The sequence below is a fragment of the Micromys minutus genome, assembly GCF_963924665.1.
Source record: "Micromys minutus genome assembly, chromosome: 23".
In the NCBI taxonomy this organism is placed as follows: domain Eukaryota; kingdom Metazoa; phylum Chordata; class Mammalia; order Rodentia; family Muridae; genus Micromys; species Micromys minutus.
Window position 1 is genome coordinate 29808932 of NC_137958.1, and position 18700 is coordinate 29827631.

An 18700-nucleotide genomic window follows, 5' to 3' on the forward strand; every position below is an offset into this window, starting at 1 on the left:
ACTACACGAGAAACAATTCCTCCTGTCACACAATAATCAAAACAGCAAATGCACAAAACAAGGAAAGAATATTAAAAGCAGTATAAGGTCAGGTAACATATAAAGGCAGACCTATCAGAATTACATCAGACTTTTCAACAGAGACCATGAAAGATAGAAGATCCTGGACAGATGTAATTCAGACTATAAGAGAACACAAATGCCAGCCCAGTCTACTGTACCCAGCAAAACTTTCAATTAACATACATGGAGAAACCAAGATATTCCATGACAAAAATTCCAAGACAAAAAAATCTTTCCACAAATCCAGCCCTACAAAGGATAATAGATAGAAATCTCCAACACAAGAAAAGAAACTACATCCTAGGAAAAAGAAGAAAATAACCTTGCAGCAAACCCAAAAGAAGATACTCATACAAACATAATTCCACCTCTAACAGCAAATATAACAGGAAACAACAATCACTATTCTTTAATTTCTCTTAATATCAATGGACTCAATTCTTCAATAAAAAGACATAGACTAACAGATTGGATTTGTAAACAGGACCCAGCATTTTGCTGCATACAGGAGACACACCTCAGTGACAAAGATAGACACTACCTCAGAGTAAAGGGCTGAAAAACTATTTTCCAAGCAAATGGTGCCAAGAAACAAGCTGGAGTAGCCATTCTAATATTGAATAAAATAGACGTTCAGCCAAAAGTTATCATAAAACTTAAGGAAGAGCACTTCATACTCATCACAGGAAAAATCTGGCAAGACCCACTCCTGATAAGCAAATCTGTAGATGCGAAAGTCCCCTGCAGAAAACAGTGCAGTATTTGTATATTATTGACATATGTTCTCCTGCATGTTTTAAGCATTTGTCGGACTACATATTCTACCAAACACAATGTATTTTTATGTTTTGTTCTCTGAAAGATGGTGATATAAAAAAATGTATGTTCGGTATGTGTACAAGTTTTTGAATATTTTCCATTTGACTTTGGCTGGATCTGCTGATGTAAGATGCACAGACACAGAGTGCTGACTGTCCCTTTAAATTTAAAGCAACCAGGATCTGGAGGTAGGTGATGATAACCAGGAAGCCTGGATGCCCTTCCTGAGAGTGACCTAGGGCTGGTGACAGTGCAATCTCAGTCCAGACTATAATGGAGCCTCAAGAGAAGTCAGTGTGACAAGGGGCTACAGAGAGTAAAGCTTGGCCCCCTTTTCTGAGCTCTGATGAGGAATGAGCAGTATATTATGGATGAAAAGTTTTCTTTTACTGGGTCAGAAAAAAATCAGTATTTAAGTGTACTTATGTACAATACTGTCCTAGTGGATGAATTGGGATGTTGGAGGAGAAATGGCTCCTGAGACTTGTATTCTGCTCTGCGCTACAAAAGGGCCTTCTTCCTTCAGGTTGTCAACACTGTTGAGATACCAGACAGCAAGCCAGGGAGCACTGACTGCTTCACATACAAGAAAAGCAATGAAGAAGAACCGTGTGTGGTTTGGAAGCACAGTAGGACCTAAGTTTATGTGCACAACCTAAAATCCTAGAGGCATTTTTTAGAGCAGTGAAACACAGATTTGAAGAAAGAACAGAGAAGTGATTATAAAATTAGGCTCTTTCTGTCTAGATCTCCATCTTCCCACTAGCCTCTAGGGTTCTGAAGCATGCCCTACAGGAACAAGTTGCTGTGTAACAGATCTCACACGTGAATGACTGGTGCTTTTCAGAATGTGCTGACTCTCTTCACAACGCCCCTTTGGAACCGTCTTAGGGTCTTATGACATGTTGGAATATTCCCATACGTAGCATTCCTCTCATCTTGAAGAATGGGTTGCCTCCACAGAGGACGTCCTAATTTAGAGCTTGCTGAGTAAGGTCAGTAGTTTAATAATATAGCTAGTTTTAAATAAAACATAGGCTGAAAGAAGAGTCTGATTATGCAGGTTTCTTCTCTCCTCCCTGGTCTGTTGCCTTTGCTCCTTGTTTGTTGGCATTCACGGCTGGCGTCATCTTTTTTCTCCATCCCCAGAGTCATTCTTACCTTCTACACAGCCTCCCTGTCAAGCATTTCTTTCAGTTCCCAGACACTAACACTTTGATGCCCTTCAGTTCATTATTTCTGATGAGATTTTATAAAATGTACATGCTATCATATTATAAAAACAAAACAAAATTCATGTCGGTTGCGGAAAAAAAAAATCACAAACTAGAGAAACCCAGAAATGAAAAGTTATCTGTAATTTTCCTAGAGACCCATGTCTAGAATCTTCCTTTTCTAATTGTATTTCCCTGTTCTCCAATCTTCTCTTTCGTCTCCTTTTTCCTACTTTGTTGCTCTCTCTCTGTTTCTATGTCTCTTCTTCTCCCTTCTATACACAAAACCACACACAGGTACACAACTTCATCTTACACTGTGCATACCCTTCCCATAGCTTTCTCCTCTGACCGGACCATGGTGTTATTTTCTCTACACTGGTTTGTGCTTTAGCACTTCAAACCTAACCTTCTTCTATTTTAAGGTCGAGTATAGTGCATAGTTCAAGAGGATGGGCAGCCCTGCAAGAGACATTTGGAGTGGCTCAACTAGAGTAGCCTCCGGTACAGATAAAAGCTCACCGTCTAGCCTTGAGCAGACCGCTCTCGATGAAAATGAACTCTGCCCTTAGGGGATGGCTGTTGACTAAATGACTTGTAAAATCACATATCATCTGTTCTCTTTAACAATTTATGACTGGGTGGGAACTGTACCTAAGTTTCCATTGTGACGCTGCCTGCCACCCTGCGAGGGAGCAGATGGGAAGTATTTACTGTAAATGACCTGTTTTCCCCTTTCATTTTTACCACTTAGAGGACTCCCTAAGGCAGTACCATGTCTTTCATACGAGATGTGGCGGTTGTTGGGTTGTTATTTAGAATTGGAGCTGGCAGGCATTTACATTTTGTAAACCATAAGTAGCATTTGCTGACTTTTTAACTTGGCCGTGTGTTCTTCCAAGTCCAGTGCTGAATTATGATGTCATAACCCAATGAATATATCTCATCAACCTTGATAGTTATTTTTTTTTTTTTGTTGTTGTTGTTATAATGTTTCTAACAGCAAAGGATAATTTGTGTGAAGAAAGTGTCATGAAAAGAATTCAGAATAGACACTTGGTGATGAAATGTTAAACCATTGGTGTGGATATATATGTGAGAATATTAGAATACGACAGTCACTCACTTGTTGATTTTTGTGTCCTCTGAAGCATGATATGAACAAAATAATCGCTTTCATTTTAGTCATGTTAAACTGAGTTTCTAACTGTGTTGAGCATTGCCCTAATTAAAGATGCTTAAGAAATGTGGAGCTCCTGGGAAAGTTTGTGGTACTGGTACTTATGAGTGGGGAAGAGTTTAGGAAGACCTAACTCAGTGAGGAACAGAGGCAGGCATGTAAAAGATGCTGCCTTTGCACAGAGGAGGTGGAAACAGATCAGGACAGATGGGTCTTTCCATAGGAGATAATGTTGGGTTGGGGTGGGAGAGTAATTACATAGAAATGGAGCACTGGGAAATAGCTTGAGACAAGCAAAAATATTCCCATTGCACACAGAAAGAGACAACTGCAAACACCGTGACACATCAGCAGAAGACCAGCGACAAACCTTTATGTGCGCTGTTTAAACCTTGTTACCCAGGACCAGGAATGTGAACCAAAACAGAAACAAGCAATAAAACAGGGTCGAGGTAGCGATTGCAAGAAAAACCACTAATGAGTCCAGGTTGTGCTTCCGGGTCATATTATCGATAATTGCCATGCCAAGAAAATCCTGGAGGTGTGGCTCTCTTTTCACTCAGTGTGTCTGTTCATATTTTTCTTTACACTGTGTTTACATAACTCACATACTTAGGTTTGTGCTACTTGTATTTGAATTAAAGTTTTACTTCATGTCATAATAACTTGCTTAGCTACACACACACACACACACACACACACACACACACACACACACACACACCAAGTAACACACAATCTAAATAAGTAAGTAGATAAATAAATAAATACAATTAAACATATTAGAGGTATTGCTATGTCTCTGTAGTGACTAGAAAATACTAAAATAAGGGAAAGCATGGGGTTTGCTTGGAGATTCATCCAATCATGATACTATCTGAAGAGTGTGATGAATTTCATGCATCCATGAGACTCAATGTCAACAATAAAAGCAACTGAAGAAAATGAGAAGTCAGTAGTAACTATGATCTGCAGGGAGACCCCTAAGATTGCGCTGGATGGGATACTTCCTGACCCTTCTTTACCCAGACATGACAGGGAAAATCGCTTCATGGCCTCCTTTTCTAAGATCAAGTGTAGATGTGGTGGGGAGAAAACAGGGAACATCTGTTCTTCAGGTCCTATTCCAACACATAGCCCAGGAGTGTTCCTCTTCCGTGCAGTCCTGCTCCACGATCCTTGTTCCTCTCACTTCCTCCTGGGAATGGATGACTCAGCACCTATGTGTGGTACTGGATTCTCGGGACTGAGAATTTTACTATACATGAGATCATCCAATGGTCAGAATCACAAATTCCCCTTCCCCAATGCCCTCCAATTAACGTTCCAACTTGATTTCGAAAAATAGGGTTGTGTCAAGATCTTCAATCATTAAGAAGCCCCTGGTCCTGTGAAGGTTCATTTCCCCAGTGTAGGGGAATGCCAGGGTGTTGAGGTGGGAGTGGGTGGTGGGGGAGCATCCTCATAGAAGTGGGGTGGGGGGTGGGGGGGAGGGGAATGGGAAAGGGGGAAACCGGGGAATGGGATAACATTTGAAATGTAAATTAACAAACTATCCAATAAAAAAGTAAACAAACCAACAAACAGAAGGTTGTGTGAGTAGATATATTTCCTGACCAGACAATGCCTAGGTCGGTGGTTCTTACCCTTCCTAATGCTGTAACCCTTAAATACAGTTTCATATGTTATGGTGACTCCCAACCATAAAATTATTTTTGTTGCTACTTCATAAATGTAATTCCGCTACTGTTATGAATCATAATGTAAACACCCGTGTTTTCCAATGGTCTTAGGTGACCCTTATGGAAGGGTTGGGTCACAACCCACAGGCTGAGAACCACTGGCCTAGGTACTATGACTGTGACAAGTCCTATGCCTATGCCTGTGAGAACTTTCTATAAATACGGACATAAGGGAAAATGAAAACAATTTACTTACAATATATGGTGGGCATAATGACGTCACTCTCCACCTCACTGACTGGGTTTGACACGAGGCAGGTGTAGTTCCCAATGTCCTCCTTTGTCACTGGAACAATCCAAAGGGTGCTGTTTTGGGAAGAAAAGGAGTGGCTGGAGTTGATGCAAACTGGCTTCCCATTTTTTCGCCACTGATAAACCAGCCTGGTACCTCCTTCTACCCGGCAGGTTAAGGTAATGTTGCCCACATACTCCACAGCCCCAGCAGCAGGGAGGGACTGAACCGTTGGCTTCAGGACAGGATCTGCAATATCAAGAGACATAGAAATGATTTTTTTCCTATCTATATAGGGCGGTATTAAAACTCTAAGAAACTTTTCCAAAATTGAGTCCTGGGAAAATTATTCCAACATTTTAATGTTTTGTAAATGTAGATGGTTTGGTTAAAGAGGCTATAAAAAAAAAAAACCACAGAACTTTTTAAATGGTAAAATAAGACATATATTTACATATTAGAGCTAACCAAATTCTTGAACGTATTCCTCAAGAATTGTCTATTAATCTACTTATGTTTATATAATGCAGTTAGTGGTTGAAATCCCAGAGCCCGTTTCCTGTTCATCATACTTTCTTTATCATCAAAGCCTTCCCCATCTCTCTATTCCCCTCTCTCTCTGAACATAAGAGCTCATGAATGTTAGGCACATGCTTATCTGCCAGGAACCTACTCTCACAGGCAAATGTATACAACAATTTTCCTTTCTTGACTTGTATACCAAAATCAGCTAGCAAGAAGAGATGTAGCAAATTCAAATTTTCATCCACCTCCTGAAAATTAAATTACATAGCTCATGTATGGTATACTTTTGAAAATATGTATTGGAATTCTTGGAGAGTGGAATGTATACAGTTTCTTTGAGAAACTGAAGTTTACATTTCAATCAACATTGAGTCTATTTGACAGCAAGACATGACATATTGGGATTTTATTATATTTGAAATATAAAGAATAAATCCAATACAAATTCCCATTGGCAAGTTAAGACATAAAAAACTAGCTTTATCTTATTAATGTGGCATGCAGTAAGCAAATGGAAAAGAACACAAATGTGTCTTTACTGACTTTTAGCTCTAAGTACATGGGCGATTTTGGTACTTAAAACTGGGCAGTGGTGGCACAAGATCACACTTTAATTCAGCACAGGTGAGTTTGAGATCATCCTGGTCTACAAAACTAATCGTAGGACAGCCAGGGCTACACACACACACACAAACTAAAAATACAAACAACAAAATTATTTTTTCTCAGAGAAAGAGAGAGAGAGAGAGAGAGAGAGAGAGAGAGAGAGAGAGAGAGAGAGAGAGAGGCGCTAAGGTGATATTTTTATATAGACTGTAGAGCATCCAGGGAAGACTTAGCAGATATGACAATTGAGATGATGCCTAAGAGAAATAAAGGAAATGATATTTGGGATATTTGTCTAAACAGAGTGAAGAGTGAGAACAAATGCCCCGAGTGGTGGGTGCCCTTTTCCTGTCTCAGGAAAGCAAGGGACCAGTGTGGCCCAGACACTTTAGAATGGGCAGAAGTGAAGAAGAACAGGTCAGCAAGGTTCTGGGTATGTTGGGCCCCGGAAGTTACTGTTAGCACTTCGACAGGATGTTACGGTTAGCACTTGTTGGTAAGAAGCTATGGTGGGTGTTTGCTGGAAGATTCAAGATCAAAAGCGGAGAGACTAGAGAGCAAGCTGTTCTAGCGGTCTAGGTACAGCTGGAGGTGTGAACAAGACGGTGGGGAAGGGTGGCGAATGCAGCTGGCGCCTGTTTTTAAGGTCAGCCAATGATGTTTCCCGGCCGAATGGGAAACCAGGATGGTCAGTGATGTATGCAAAACCTTGGTCTGAGGAAGTAATAGAATCAATTCAATATTTACTAAAACACATATATTATCAAAGACTAGACAGAAAAATAACAAGTGCACAGTGTATTCAAGTTGTGCCACTTGTAAATCTTAACAACAACAACAACAACAAAAACAACAAGTGCCTGGAAGTTAGCTAACTCCTTTTGCCTTCAGAGAACATCCCACGAGCTTCTATTATCCTTACATAAAGTCCTTGGCTCATCTTCCCTTAAACATTGTACCAGATACAAATCTCAACTAAAAATAGGGTCCTTCCCAAGATATAGCCTGTACATGAGAAAATAAAAATGTCCTTTTCTTACCCGTTTGCTACTTTATAATAAAGTCCTAAGAAAACAGTGTTGTACTTATTACATGAAGATGTAATGCCTGGACGCCTTCCTTATACATATAATTAAATGTCAGAAAGCCTTACAAGGTAGGTGATGCTGTTTTGGAGGCTTTGAGAATTAATCAATTCACTCACTGTAGCAAGAGCCAGGACCTTAAAGGTCAGGAAGCTTGGTATCCTGAGCCTCTCAACTTAGCCTCCGAGGCTAACTTAGACTCTTAGACTCAAGTTACTGTCACCGAGGACTCACCATCAACAGTGACCTGTATCTTCTGACTTGCGGACAGAGTTCCATTTCCCTGGATGTTGACCTTCACAATGTAATTGCCCTCATCGGTGAACTGCAATGGGTTGATGAGCAGAGATGCATTGGGCGGCATCATGGTGAATTTGTGCTGGTATTCCAAGTCAGGAACCACAGACTTATTTACCGAGCCTAGCAAGTATTTGGGCATCGTGTGGGATCTTTCAAACAGCCATATGATCTGGATGTCAGATGCTGGAGTGTGGAAGCCGTAGTGCACAGGGAGGTAGAGGGCCTGTCCCCTGATGCCATGAACAGTGTGTGATGGTACGGTCACCTTCAGTCCCACACAAGAACCTGCTACAAAGGGAAAGAAAGTTGTGAGTGCCCTGAGCCACATGCTGTAATACCAAGGTTCGGCTGCAGAGAGAACTCCGCCAGATGGTAATCCATTTCAGAGAAGAAGGCTTCTAGGTACCGACTTGTTCCAGTACCAGTTGCAGGTACAGGTAAATATTTGTCAGCGAAACCTTCTGCATTTGAAAGACTCCACCCACGGACTGCGCACGGCCTTCTCTAAGGACAAGGCACAAAGGAGAAGCAGAAATGATTATCTCCTATCATTACAGACAGACTAACAGAAAAAAAAGGAGAACTGAGAAATAACATGAGTGCTAAAGTCCAGCAGAACCACGAAGCACATGTGAAATCTGACCGTGTAATGTCACATCCCGGTGAAGCTGTGCGGTTCCTGAAATCTTAAGGGATTACTTCTCTGGAAGAGATGTCTGCAAAGCCTTCTGAAATAGCTTAATAGTCCATTTTTGGAAGTTACCTTGTCTGTAGTCAAAGTCATACTAATTCCGAGGAACCTAGTAAAAGTGACAGGAGACAGTATACTCAGTGAAACCCGGACATCCCTTGTCCACAAAGGACTCTAACTGGTGTTTGAGGAACAGCAAGCAGCCGTCCGGATCAAACCGAACAGAGTAGAGGGGGAGAGGCACTGAGCGATATGAGGCTATTGATAGCCAAAGAAATCGGGCAGGATTTTACATCCACAGGGATCTTGGGCAGTTTTACTCTATGTACAATGAAAATGTAACTGGAGTTTGCTATCAGAGAAGGGCCATGGCTTTCCTAATGATATACTTACCTCACACTAGCTGGGTGGAGAATGGACTGAACAGAGCGAAAAGCAGGAACACTGAGGTGTCTCCAGTGACACTGCAAGGAAGCTGACAAGAGGTGGGGGTGGAAGAGATGGGGGAGGGGTGTGCTGAGTCATGGTGCAAGAGATGGGGAGGGGGATGCTGAGTCATGGTGCAAGAGATGGGGAAGGGGTGTGCTGAGTCATGGTGCAAGAGATGGGGGAGGGGTGTGCTGAGTCATGGTGCAAGAGATGGGGGAGGGGATGCTGAGCCAAGGTGCAAGAGATGGGGAGGGGTGTGCTGAGGCATGGTACCAGAGATGAGGTGTGCTGAGCAATAGGAACAAAGGCTGGTGCTACCTACCACATCAGCTACTGCACTGCAGGTCAGGATACAGGCTTCAGTGAGGAATAAAGACCCCCTACATGTTCTTGACTTAAGTCATCTGGGATACTAGAGCTGCAACGAGGAGCTAAATCATGGGGCTGAGACAGAGAACTGACTGTTTTGGGTGTGGTATGAGGAAATCAAAAGTCGGTTTAGGGCATTCTCATCTTGATGTGTTCATTAGACATCCAGAGGGCAATGCTGAGTGGATCATTCGATCATGTGTTCATTATTAAATACACTAAAGTTGGTTTAGGATACAACCAGAGACCTGGAGAGAAGTGGGGTGTAGAGCTCCTCCCAGTGTACAGTCTTATGCAGTGCCTGTGTTTTTTGGGCCCATGAACTGCTATGGCTCTATCTTATGTTTGTATGTTCCTTGTTAGCTCTGGATCCTGCAGATATCCTGATATGATATGACATAATATAATATAGTACAATATAATATCATATAATATATTGGCATCTGCAATGGAAACAGTCCTTTAGGGATAGTGTACTTTGAGAACACTAACTGAAAGCTCTTTGCTTCATTTTATAAGTGGGTGGCACAGGTATGAAATCACCATCAGAGGAACATTCGGAAGGATAGGGTAATGTGTGGAATTTAAATGTAGACTATTTTGAACAGAAAAGACATTAACACAGGGCCAGTAAGATGAACCAATGAGTAGAGGTACCTGGCCACCAAGCCTGACAACCTGAGTTCAATTCCCAGGACTCACATAGACCAAACAGAGAACTAACTCCTTAGTTCATGGTGATGGTGTCCTCTGACCCAGTCTTACCTTATAGGTAGCACAAACACACACACACACACACACACACACACACAGAGAGAGAGAGAGAGAGAGAGAGAGAGAGAGAGAGAGAGAGAGAGAGAGAAATAAATTTTAAAACAATCTTTAAGAAGAATGGCACAGAACACTGGAACAGAAAGCATAGATGCTTTGAGTGACCTTGTAAAGGAAATGAGGGAAGTGGGGTGGACGCTTGGCAGGACTGTGGACTATAGAATTAAGTTTGTCACACTGGGGATGATGACTGTCAGAAATGGGAGTTATGGAGCAGAGGAGTAATAGCCATAGGTGGGATGAAGCTGAGCAAGAGAAGATGGTAACTCAGAGGTGTTTTCGTTCCAGTTTTCTTGCACACAGCCCTAGTCAACTGCTTTCTCTTTTCACTGTTTCCAGGAAATGGGGGGGGGGTGAGTTTCATCTAAATCAACTATGGGAGGCAGTTGGGACAAAGAACAAAGGAGAACACACAAAGGTCTGTCTGTCTTTCCTGGTGATTTCCAGGGAGAAGCTCAGTATGTTACCCACATCCCACAAGGAATCAAATTACCAACAGTAAGTGTTCTCTCTCTCTCTCTCTCTCTCTCTCTCTCTCTCTCTCTCTCTCTCTCTCTCTCTCTCTCTCTCTCTCAAACACACACTCACCCTTTCCCTCTCTGTCTTCCTGTCTACGGACACTGTCTGTGTATCTGTGTCTCTGTCTCTCTCCTCTCTGTCTTCCTGTCTGTGTGTCTGTGTCTGTCTGTCCGTCTCTGTCTCTCTCTCTCCATAGTGGGGAGCCAAACAGGCACCACAGTCATGCTCTTGGGCCTTTCCCTCTGGATAAACTCTCACTTCAGTTTCACTTCCATGTCAAAGGCGTTACAAGGTGCATGGTTTGCTTCTGTATGGATAAGTTCAAGAAGGTTAAACATAGAAGCCTTCCTAACTTCACAGATTGAAAATAAATGCGGGTGGTGGGTGCTGGAATAGAGTTACTTGAAGCAAAAGAGCAGTGGACTCTGTGAGGGACCTGTAGGAAGAAATAAGGAAGACTAGTGATGTCTAAGACACAGGAAGCAGAGGCAGAGCGAAGGCAGAAGCTCCAACAGTCAGAAAAAGGCCGAGCTTTGGGATGGGAGCTGGAACAGGAGCAGGAACAGGTTCCTCCTTGGATGTATCTTTTCTGAACAAATAAAAAATGTGCCTGTGTCTGGAATTGAATTTAGAGATACAATGTTTCTTGATAAACAATAAACAAAAAACTAGGTTTTAGTTCATTGTTTCTATCTTAAGGTATGGGAAACATTCTCCATGTTGTTATGTTTTTCCCTCCTTGACTGCATATGAAAATATCTACTAGATGGAGGGTCAGGGTTCAAGTCTGATCTTGGATTCCTTTTGAAACTATGTTCATCACCAGTAACTCTTAGATTCATCACTTGCAGATTACCCCAAAATGGACACGGTCAGGGTCCTGTGTATCTTCTGAACTTGCAAAGAGAATATTTTATTTGGCGTTTTGCTAAAGCTGGAAATGTGAAGTCTTAGCAAAGGACACATCCTTGTCTTAAAACTGTGTTTAGTCTAGATAAGAGAGGCGATTTCCACCTCTGCTTTTTGTCTCATGTGTGGAAAGAGTGCAGTGCCGGACTGAGCCTAGACGGTCTCACAGATCGCTAATTGTTCAGGTGCTTGATGCCCTGAGGTACCCTTATCAGAGTAGCCTCTGCTTACATTTCAAGTGGGAGGGTTCAGAGGACTTTGAAATAGCGAGTCTCAGTATTTAGACCACACGTTAAGCTGTCTGTCAGTCCCTGGATGTGGCTAACAAATAGGCAATTCTGTGCTTCTTACCAAGCACTCAAGGGGATATGGCAGGAATTATATCATTGCTTTGAGAATGCATTGGGAAGATTTTCATGGCTGATGATATAAAATGAGGTGGTTGCCTCTGGCATGGAGCAGCTTTGCCAGCGACTTACTGGCGCATTTAAGACTTTCTCCAGCTTATCCCAGGAGTCCCTGCTAGACTGAGATGGGGTTGAATACCGTTTCAGCTAATCAGGTTATTTTGTTTGTTTGTTTGTTTTTTGTCCATTTGGGGAACTTGCTGAAGAGGTTCTTTCTCTTCTGTTTTTCTATAATTTAGTCTATGTAACCGTAGTAGGAAAAGGTTGGTTGAAATTTCATTAATGTGCTGGAAATGGTTGCGAGGCACTTCATTGCTATTGGGTAACACTATCACTACAATGGAAACATTACTGACTTTTAGATCTTGATTTGAATCTGCACTCTCAACTATGAGCAGGGTGACACACAACTTTAATCCCAGCCCTTGGGAGGAAGAGACCTCTGCCCCCCCCCCCCCCCCCCCCGGAAAACAAGCTAAGTTAGTAGAAAAAAATTATTTTGACCTACTGACCCACTCTCACTCTGTAGGTAGTGCACACACGAGTGCGTGCACACTCACACACACACACACTGAGGGAGGAGGGGAGGGAGGGAGGGGGGAGGAGAAATGTAGGTTTCTTCTTCTATCTCCTGAATGCAGAAGTCAGAGGTGTGCACCACCACACTGAGTGAAAGCAACAGCATTTATATGACGTTTACACTCACCCTATGAAAGAGGAAACCAGCTCATTGGGCTATTTAAGAGAATGACCCATAGATTGATGCTTTAAATAATACACTGCCAAAGATATTTCTGAATGTATTCAGTGCTTTAATATAAAATGAAGAATTCTTCACCAAATATGTTGTGGGTTCTTTTTTGTCAGTGCACACCACAGTGAGAGATATAGTATATCTCTCTGGTATATAGTAGTTGTCCTGGAGGTTGCCTATGATGTTATTATTAATTATTTATGTCATATAATTATATCATAATTATAGATAAATATTAATATTATTTTATCATTAGAGACAGGCTGTCACTATCAGGTCCTGGCTGGTATGTAGACCTGATTGGTCTAGACATCACAGAGATCTATTTGCCTCTGCCTTCCAACTGCTGGGGTAAACGATGTTTACCCCACCAGTGCCTTTATTATTTTTATGGGACAATTAATAGGTAACAAGTGTCAGCAAGGAATGAGTTTCCTTGCATCAGCACCTAAAAATATCTTCCTATTAGGAAAATCTTGGATCCACTGGTACGATGAACCCTTGTGAGACTCAGAGAGTAAACAGGTAACAGGCTTCCTGTGCATTTTAGAGACACACGTCCTTCTATATCAGTGATTTCTTACTATAGGTGTAGCCAAACCAAGTTTTCAAACGCAGCGGTTTACTGATTTAGAAAACAGGTTGTGTTATTTGAAAAATTCCAAGGGTTTTTCTAGTCGCACGAGCAAACACAAAAGACTCAAGCTCTCTCTGTGTGCAGATAAACTTCAGGAAAGTAAATGGTAAAAATAATAATAGAATTTTAATTTTCTTCTGATATTCCAAACACTCACACATAAACAACGATTTTGGTTTTACTAGCTCGATCAGCACTTCCTGGATGTAAGAGAGCTGTTAAGATCTTCTGCCTGCAAGACGCTAGCAGTAAAACAGGGAAACATGGAGAATTCATAAACTGGTAAACAAAATTATAACAGTAACTTCACTTTAGAGATTTCTTAAGACATATAACAATAGTCCCATGAAAAGGATATGAAGTTAAGGAATACTTGAAAGTATGCTGTAAAAATTATCCATGTTCCAGCAACAAAGAACCCCTGCAAGCAGTTTGACTGTATTGACTATAAACATTAGGTTTTACAATGTGACCTCTATGGCAGGTCGGAATAGCTGGTATTTATTCCCCCATTAGCACACACAGTATTAGCAAACATAACACGACTGTTGTTGACTGAAAATAAACTCTTGCATCATTAGGAAAAAAATAGAATTTACTAGTCTGTATTTTGAATAGACCATTTAATCAAACATGGGAGCTTATTTTTTAAAATCTTTCAAAGATACAAAGAAAAGTCAGTATTTTAAAAGCAAAGGGACTTTCAAGCTACTTGTCACCCTTGTGACTTTCCACCCCCAGAGAAAATGAATTTTGGTAAGAAGGGAGGTCTTGCTTTATAACAACAACTTTATTTTTGAAGTTGGGAGAAATTACAAGTATATTTTAATTAATTTTATTTTAGTCAAATTTCTCAACTGAATTAATTCATGAATTCTTAAGACCAATTATAAAAACATTATTTGTGGAAAACTAGCAGTCCCACTGTTTAAAAATGAGAGAGAGAGAGAGAGAGACAGAGAGGGAGAGAGAGAGAGAATCACTTAATAGCTAAGAATGATGTTAAATTCCGGTAACATACAACATATTATAGGTTTAAACTTGATTATATGACAATATAGCTCCCGAGATGACCACAGTTATGGAGAACAGATACCTTAAAAATTTACAGAGGACAGTTTTATTCCAGTGAGATTTATATGCATCACACACAAATGTGAACAATAATTATGCTTATAATGAAAACTAACAAAATATACTAATGAAAGCAAAACTTTAAATTACCCCCAAAGTCCAAAGCTCCAATTGCTTATATATATATATATATATATATATACATATATATATATACATATATATATATATATATACACACACATATATATATATACACATATATACATATATATGTGTGTGTGTGTATCTGTTATTCTGTAAAGAATAAAGCTCTTTTTAAACTTCTATCAGATAAATGTAAACAGAACAAGAAACTAACTTTACTCTTAAGATCTCTATAATAGGAAAGATGGAAACTCTTGATGAAAAGAATGTCATGATACAGGGGGCAAGCTCTATGGAAAAAGAGAAAGAGATAAAAATATTAAGATATAGTAAAAAAAAGAAAATAGGACTAGTCACTGACAAAGAGAGAAGCTAAAGGCATTTTAGAGCACCGGTCCCTTTAAACACATTTCTCTCATTTGTCATTTTAGCTAGAACTTCACATTGTTTCTATATTTATATTAAAAATGAACCAAGAGTTTGCATGCTATTTTTAATTATGCAGTACCTTTAATTAAAAGAAAACCACTAGCATGCATTGTTTTGAATGTCATTCCACGTTTTAATTTAATGCACTATTAGAACATTTGCCAATTAAAACATTGACTATTAAAGATTATCAAGCCTATCGGTAAGCCTTGGGAAAAGAAGAGACTCGGGAGCTTTTTATGCTGCCTTAACTTTCTTAGCAAGTCCCGCTGACAATAGCTGTTGCTCCAAGGAAACAAAAGCAATCATTTCTTGAAGCTCATTTCTCTTACATGTTCCTGTTTCTTTGCTGGAACAGTGTGTTACTGTTAAAAGGTTTTGACCTGTCCTTCAATTATCTGGGAAAATCTACAGCCCTAAGCAAATATTTACCTTATGCTTCCAAAAAAAAAAAAAAAAAAAAAAAAAAAAAAAAAAAAAACCCACAAAGAAAGCCAGCAAAACCCCACAACCCAAACCCCAGATACCTAAAAGCCCACACAGGGCCTTACCTATAAGAAGAAGGTATATCTTGCAAAGCGAGATCCCAACCATGCTGCTGAGGAGTTCCATGAAAGCATCCTGTCCCATGCACGCAGCGCCCTGTTCTCAGTGGCAAGTTGGTTCATGGACCAGCAGCTGCTGGTTTATTTGCTAGGGAAATTAGCAGTGAGGTAACAGACCCTAGCCTGCCTCTTGCTTCTGTGATTTGAATACAGAATGAATGTGTATACAAAGGACACAGGCAGTAGGAACACCTGTTATGTGCTTTGTGAGAACACAGGGCTGTGGCTTTCAAATAGTTTCTTAGTGATTCTCAGTAATTTGTCAGTATGGCTTTGTAATTATACTGAGTCATTCGTAATCAGAAGGAAGAAGACACTCTTTAGGCGACCTTATGGTAAATAAAACCCAGATCTGATTACCTATCAAGAAAAATGATGCAATTATTTTGAAATCTGAAAAGAAAACCTTCTATGAAAATTGAAGAACTTCATGAATTTGCTAAGTGGCTATTCTTCACGAAGTTACTAATTATCATGTAAAGACTGTACCAAAGAACCAAAATGGATGATTATAATTCTTTGTGTTATACTATCTATTACAAATGGCTGGGATAGTTTTACGAAATCTATGTCTTCATCTCACTTTAAAAAAAAAGCAAATCACATGTACGTTTGCAAGTGGAGCTGAGGCACGAATTTTACAGAATTGCAGTTTATAGTATACACCAACAGATGATGCCTGAGGCCATATTTTCTCAGTTGAAATGTGAACCAAGAACCCACAAACATCTTGCCTGTGTGTTCTGGCTACATCTTCAAGCTCCTTTCATTGCTATGGAGGTAACAGGTCTGAGAACCTTGCTTAAGGTGGTAAGTTCCAAGTGAGCTATTTGTAGGAAGGCTTTGGCCCAAGCTCTCTTCATGAAATGGAACCTATATAGAAAAATTTGACGTGAAGCCAGAAGAATTCTCAACACAAGCAATTTTTTTTTTAACAGGGATGGCCCACTGAAGAGATTCAGTGATCCCGGTCTGGGGGAAGGGGAAGGCATTTCATTTTAACCGATTAAATAAAGACTGTTATTCAAATGTTATTAAAAATTTAAAAAGGAACACTTGTTATCCTGGAAACTAAATTTGGAAATACTCTTTATGTCAATGTTCCCAACTTGTTGAGGACATGTCTGAAGGCAAAGACACTACTGTTGGAAAATTCCAATTTTTTATACAGGTCAGTTGCTTTACAACTCCATACCTCAGAAGTATGTCAAGAGCATCCTCAAGCCCAGGCAATGACCACAAGTTTCTCCACACCCTCTATATTTTGCATACATATTCACTTTAATTTATTTGCTTAGATGTATACTTTCCTTCTCGGATCCTTAACTACAGCCAACAATCTTAGTCATTGATGGATGGAATCCAAGCATAATTCTCATTTTTTGTAACATGTTTCCCCAGAAATAAAACCCTGTGCTCTTTAGCCTAAGTTGCCGTCTCCTTAGCCATTCCTTAAGAAATGCACACAAATTTTCATATCAGACTGCACAACATACAACTGGGAAGAAAACACAGGACTTAACCGTACCAATAGGCTTCCTAACCCGATTTAGTTCAGTCTCAATAAAAGCTGCTCCTATTAAATAAGAGCATCCTTTATATTGTCCTTAAACCAAAAAATGGCTCATTATGAGGGTTTTAGGATCCTTGACAAGATATGAGAAACAATGACAGGACAGAGGGGTGTCTCTAGTTTCAAATCCATAGCATTTAAAATAATTATAAATATTCTAGTATTTTCCTCATTTTATATTAAAGTGTGCATTTTTTGTGACAGAAAAAAGTAGGTGATTTAAGAAGGACTTAAATGCAGGAACGATCCATTTTTGTGTTCTTTTTCCTGCTATTATATATTTTTGCATTTCATGTGTGGTTTGTACAAGAACTGTACACCTTGACCACGCGCCCTCTAGTGGTATGTTGGTAAATAACTGTTTGTGAGAGTATTTGGGAATTGAGGAGTTTTTACATAGAAATCATACAGGCAAACTTAACTTCAAGAGCTCCCAAACTGACAGATTTCCTAAAAATAGTATTAAAGAGATTTCTCAGAAAGGAAAATTCTTCCAGACACATGGCATCACTCGGAGGCAGTGGAAGGTAGATCTCTGAGTTTGAAGCCAGCCTGGGCTATATAATGTGCGGGGCTGGGAGGTAGGATTGCATTGCCTTAACACAGTATCTCATAGCACAGTTGATAATCTACCCGCTGTTTATGTAAAAAGAAAACGTCCCATATCTTCACTGTTCACTCACCTTAGTTATATTTGCAATAAAAAAGAATACTCTAAAATCATTTCTGTCCATGATGATTGCATTGATAGGAATATAAGGAGTCACTGGATTTGTGTGTGTGTGTGTGTGTGTGTGTGTGTGTGTGTGTGTGTGTGTGTGTGTGCGCGCGCGCACGCGCAGATTAGGGTAGGACTGCTTTCTGACCTTGCCAATCACACATGGCTTACTGTTCATTTAAATGATTAGGCTGGTTTTGTTTTACACGGTGAACATCTACTACAAGCATTTCAAGCAGCTTATAATCTTTTATAGGGATCCCTTCATAGAGTTATTTACACTCGGAGGACAACGGAAGAGAGTTGGTGAAATCCTCAAGATTTCATGAATAGTTGTATCTAAGATAGACTGGGGAAGGAAAACATTTATTATTGTAATTAACTCTGTAATTACATTGATCCCGAAGAGAAGTATACCTACAGGAAGAGCCAGCCACTAGAGGAGACAGCTGCATGTGCATTTGCTAAACCAGGTAGAAAAACGATGGGTGGGGGTAGAAGGAATTTTGATTTTACTAGAGCATTTACAGGTAATGCCAAGAATGAATTAGAACCTATGGTTGGCCATCAGTATCTTAGAAGTCCTGCTTTCCACTTTTCTCAGGGCACACCCAGAGCCACTGGGAAATTCCATGTCTTAGGTCACCTGTCCAAGTGTTCTTTATGGAGGTCAGTCTCTCAGTCTCATTCCTCGCCTCTCTAGCTCAGGCGTGCTTTCTCTCGCACTCCTTAGAGGGCAACTTGTCAAAGTGAACTGTTTACAGTCGTCTCAGAGTTTGTTTAACTCAGTGGCCGGACTACCTAAGTATTCGTCACGTCCAACCCTAGTCCTAGTCCAGGTA

The 18700-nt window shown here is 40.3% G+C and overlaps 1 protein-coding gene across 2 annotated transcripts in view; it reads right to left on the reverse strand.

Moving 5' to 3' along the window:
* Window positions 1-15592, reverse strand: part of HEPACAM2 (HEPACAM family member 2) — a gene marked incomplete at both ends in the record, with an annotated part of 29677 nt that extends 14085 nt beyond the window's left edge. The window contains 3 exons of one of the 2 annotated variants that reach the window (XM_080936419.1): window positions 5215-5499; window positions 7701-8051; window positions 15514-15592. In XM_080936419.1, the coding sequence (XP_080792545.1) occupies window positions 5215-5499; window positions 7701-8051; window positions 15514-15592 (715 nt within the window). Of the gene's footprint in view, window positions 1-5214; window positions 5500-7700; window positions 8055-15513 lie in introns of both variants that reach the window. The other variant, XM_080936418.1, reaches the window with a different exon arrangement.
* Between the last annotated feature and the right edge of the window lie 3108 nt (window positions 15593-18700).